Raw genomic sequence first — 5,111 nt, 5'->3', positions numbered from 1 at the left:
TTTTTTTTTTTTTTTTTTTTTTTTTTTTTTTTTTTACAAAAACTTAGATTAATTTTGTAATTAAAACACCGCATTTTGATCTGAACCCGTTATCCTACCCCCCCCCCCCCCCCCCAAACTACCCATTTTGCCATCTCTAACATAATATCACTAATGTGAAAATTTGACAAAAAGTTACCAAATTCTGCCCACGGGATTAGGCATCGTGAGCAATGTGCCATATCGAATGAATTCGAGGGGAACGGAAGACGTTGTGTGGATATGATTCCAAGAATTGAGGGTATCCCTCGTTCTAATGCAAACTGGACTTGGGCCTCATGGTTATCTCTCGGGGCAAGAGAAACGGTTAGGATGCCACGATCAAGCAAGTCACCTCCCCAACTAGCAACCTGGAAAATTTTATCTTTCAAAATTTGAGTCCAACAATACTAAAACTTAACCAGTTTAGTTAGATTAGTTTTGGTAAACTTACACCACAACCGGTATCAATGGCAGTACGAACAGTTCCATCGTTCATTCCCGGGATTAGATTTTGCATTAGATCAACGTACGCGCTTACGCCATTAGGGAACATAGTACCGCCACCCGGAAAGTAGAATTTTTCTCCTTCTTTCCTTAGCCAATGCTGGTTTGACTTCTGTTTGTTGATCCAGTCATATGGGACATTCCTAAAAAGTCAAATATACAAACATTAGGCAAAAGGACAACCACTTGATTAGTAGTAGTAATTTTAAACAATATATGGATGCATCTCATCTCAAAACATGTTAAATTAAAAAAAAATTAGCTCGAAGAGAAACGGGTCAAATAATCAAATGGGTCAACCAAGATTAACACAAAATGATACAAAAGATTGAATCTTTACCTATACCAACATTCGTCTTTGCTCTTTGGCCATCTGATCGGCTCCTTGTAGCCATCGGGTGGCGGTATCAAACACTCCTTCCTATCAAACACAGGCGGACAATGGCGTTCCATAAATGTAAGCCTGTGTCGCCCGTATTTCATCCATCTCTGATTCACACAAACAATCAAATTAATCATTATTATTTTGATCAAGCAAAGAAACATGATAAAGATTTATTTCAACTTCAAAAGTATGTACCTTCGGATCGGTGCAGGGTGTGTAATCTTGCAAGTCGGCACTGCATTCGGGAAAAGAAACCGATTTCACCTGGATCATGCCAGAATCTATGGGGTCAACTGGCTTAGAAACCTGGTCAGCAGAAATTTTGTTCTTTTCAGAACAAAAGATCCCACCAAGATAAAATGAGAGCCCACATACAACCACAAGCATTATTCCTAAGGGCACCACCCTTGAACTTCTTTCAGGTTGTCTTCCAGACTTATTTTCATCTTTATACTTCATTTCTTGCCCTTATAAATTAATACACAACCTGTCACACAAAGTTCAAACTTGTAAGAAAATATGCAATGTAAGAAAATATGCAATGGGCTGGCTGTTGGTGTCCTAACGTGTTTAAGAGGTTAGAGACAAGTTAGAGACGACACGATTAACACATGTATCAAATAGAAAATGGCGCGTTTAACACTTGGCTTTGGTGGTTTTAGCGTGACAATAATCATAAATGATGTACTCTAGCCCACTAATTTATTTCTTTTTTAAATATAAAATTGCATAGCACACTTTGTACCCAACAACCAAATTTTGCAAATCATATTAATTTAAACATAAGGATTCAAATTAATTGTCATAACTTTTTTCAAGACTTACCTAAACAAGAAAGATTTTTGAGACAAATACAGTTCAAAGACAGATCTTGATGATCAAAAGAACAAAAGTCAAAGTCAAAATAAGCAAAAATAAAAATATCATCATCATCATCATCATCATCGTACTCAGTATATCCCACCAATAGCAAAGCTATGGTAGGGTCTGAGGAGGGTAAGATGTAGGCAGCCTTACCTCTACCCCATAGGGATAGAGAGGCTGTTTCCGGTGAGACCCCCGGCTCGATAGTAGTTTTGCATCAAGCCTTGGACATAAGGCACATGGCACTCAATCATCGGGACACCGGCTGATCGGTGCATGTACCCTTATCTTTCAGCTATCAACGCCACTACATGATGCCTGATTAACCGTCCGTCACTTTTAACGTTATTTTCACGAGATTAGTAAAATAACGTCAAAATTAGTGCAATTTCACTTTTGCCCACCCGAGGGTTCACACATATATACATCATATGTGCGCACCGCAAGCAGGGCTAAACAAAAAAAAAAATAGTGCAGATTTGGTGGCATGATAAGTGGAAAAATCAAGATAATTTGTCAAAATCTGGTTCCAATACAAAATTTCCAATTGCCCAAATGAATAGTCATAATTTTGATTTTTGGGTTCAATTTTCATGAATTCTGGTTTAAGGGGCCCCAATAGAAACTGGTTCAAGTCACATATTTATTTTTTACTTTTTTTAACAATAAAACAGAGTAAAGTTCCAATATTCTTTGATCACCATAGCAGCCAATCAATTTCTTTATTTATTCTTCTCAACAACTCATCAAACAATTTACCAATAAAGATTAAAACATAACATAATTCTAAACAAAACCCACTTCTAATTCAGCTAAAAACAAAACAAAACATGATCAACCATCAATTCTATTCATCTAATTATTACATAAAAATCCAATCTTTTTTCATAAAATTAAAAACCCATCTCCTATATCGGATCTGCAACACGAAAAAACAATTGGGTATCGAAAAAAGATTTGGGTTTCGGGTAAAGATTGAATAACTGATGAGCTGAGAATAATTGGGTTGAAATTGAATCACCTGTGATGACGTATGCAATTGATTCTCCGAGAATTAATGAACAGGTTTATGAAGCCAATACGACGAACACGGATCCTGTAAATTAATTGAAACCCGAGTTCAAAGAGAGAGAGATAGTGAACAGAGGATGATAAAGGAATACATATATATATATACGGCAACATGCAATATATAATATAAATATATTACTATATAGAAAAAAAGTAATATGGTATGTGAATATGTGATATTATTATTAAAATTATAATATATTAGTTTTTTTTTTCTTTTTTTAAATGCTATTTTATTTTTCACATCAAAAGTTTAAAAGTAAAAATTATCATCGCATAAAGTAAAAGGATAGCTTATGTATTTTAGTATGGAGAAATTAAGAAATTAGGAAAATTTGTTTTTATCGGTTTATTAGAATTATTAAAATTTAAAAATTTTAAAATGAGTTTGGATTCATATAAGATCTGAATAAATTTGAATTTTGAGCAAAAGGTTAAAAAGATTAGTATAAAAAATTAAAATTAGAGTTTAAAAATAAATATGTGTGATCATAAGGGAGTTAGTTAGTTAGTTAGTTTTTTTATTATTATTATTTGATCAATATGGTCACATATGCATAGGCGTGGTCAAGTACACACAAATACATGTTCTCCCAGGCTTGTACTTTTGTCAATGTTGAATACAAATGTTAAAACCTAAAAGTAAAATATAAAGTAATTAAGTATGTTTTATTATAATAAATATTAACAATAACTTATTTCATTTAAATTTATATTATTATTAATTTAATTAATTTCATTTTTATTTTATTATTAATATTCAGTATTTTTAAATTTCATTATGATTGTTGGATGTCGATGCCGTCAATCAAGTATCTAAATTTCACGTTCTTAGTAAGGACAAAATAAAAATATTAATTTCAAAAAGATATGTTCCTATTATGGAATATTTTATTTAATCTTACCAATCAATCAAGAATCTAAAATATCTACACAATCACTAGCAAAAAATATATAACTTTCTACCAAAAGATTTAAGTTCTAAACTTCTAATCTTATTTAATACATGAAGTTTAAAAAACATATTAGCGGTTCAAAAAAAAATCTAAAAATGTTTCTTAAATAAAATACAAGTTAGGCTAAACACACCCTCTATGATCCTTACCTGTCATGATCTCGCTTTAAAATATTGTATCAAAAGCTATAAAATTTGATTTTCATTATTTATTTTTGTTTTTCTTTCTTTTCTTTTTTTTTTGCACTTATAATTCTTTATAATAATAATAATAATTATTATTATTATTATTATTATTTTTATCAGTGTCAGTGCCATATTATACTGTCTGTGACTAATACTAATATTGATATTATTATAAACCATAAAAATATTAATAATTAAAAAAAATGTTGTGACGACTAATATGTATTTTTATAATGTTGAGGGAAAATGATAATTAGTTCATAAGTTTAGATAAGAAGTACACTTAGCAAAAATAATTTGAAAGGTTGCATGTTTAACAACACCCTGAAAATACTCGTTGATGAAATTAAAATCATTAACAGAGTTCCTGTTATGATATAATGAAAAGGGTAAAAGTAGTAAAATCATCTATAGAATTATCTTTTGACATTTATCAAGAAGATTGAATAATTAATATGATAATTAATAATTTATTTATTGTTTTATGGTGCATTTATTTTTATAGATTTGTTGAGATTTATTGGAGTATGCACTTATACTTTTATTAGAATTTCTAGTTTTATGTTCAGGATTATTCTATATTTTTTAAGCTTTTCTTTATGTTTACTTAAGTTTCATTTTATCATATAAACTCTAAAAATAAAAATAACCTCTAAACAATTAAAAAAGTAACTTTTAAAAATCCAAACAAATCTGAAAAAAAAAGTATTAAATAGAAGTAAATAGATGACAACAAACTGTGAATTGTCATTATGCTTCATAATCAAGATTTAATCAACTTCACATGGTAACCAAAGGAAATATATAATATGTTTTTCAAAAAAATGTATCTCATTTTAATTATCTATTAAATATTGAAAATAGTAATAGTAATAGTAATAGTAATGGTAAATAATAAATTGAGCATAAAGTCGAATGTTCTTTGCTTCTTACTTTCTTACATTGCCATATCTCTTGGTTCCCGTTTGGGATCAAACCTTAAAAGAAGATCACAACAAAATAACGATGGTTACTTTTGTGACTAGCAGTATGTGAAATATCAAACATACGTTTGCTTAATAGTGAAAATGTATTTATAAATATTCAATGAGAACAGAATAAACATGAGAAAGATATATATGTGGT

The 5,111-nt window shown here is 30.2% G+C and overlaps 1 protein-coding gene across 1 annotated transcript; it reads right to left on the bottom strand.

The window, feature by feature from the left end:
- Positions 1-122: 122 nt before the first annotated feature.
- On the bottom strand, positions 123-2,904 carry LOC143604236 (putative methyltransferase PMT21; the record flags this gene model as incomplete). The annotated part of the gene is made up of 5 exons (XM_077080777.1): positions 2,796-2,904; positions 1,106-1,397; positions 866-1,014; positions 473-668; positions 123-389 (listed from the first exon to the last, which is right to left on the bottom strand). Coding segments are annotated over exons 2-5 (876 nt in total), but the record flags the coding sequence as incomplete, so codon positions are not given.
- Between the last annotated feature and the right edge of the window lie 2,207 nt (positions 2,905-5,111).

The sequence above is a fragment of the Bidens hawaiensis genome, unplaced genomic scaffold (genome assembly GCF_021521415.1).
Source record: "Bidens hawaiensis isolate Kalapana, Puna unplaced genomic scaffold, B.hawaiensis_p1.1 tig00064488_1, whole genome shotgun sequence".
Taxonomy (NCBI): Eukaryota; Viridiplantae; Streptophyta; class Magnoliopsida; order Asterales; family Asteraceae; genus Bidens; species Bidens hawaiensis.
The sequence above is the reverse complement of the archived record's forward strand: the minus strand, read 5'-3'. Positions and strand labels throughout refer to the sequence as shown.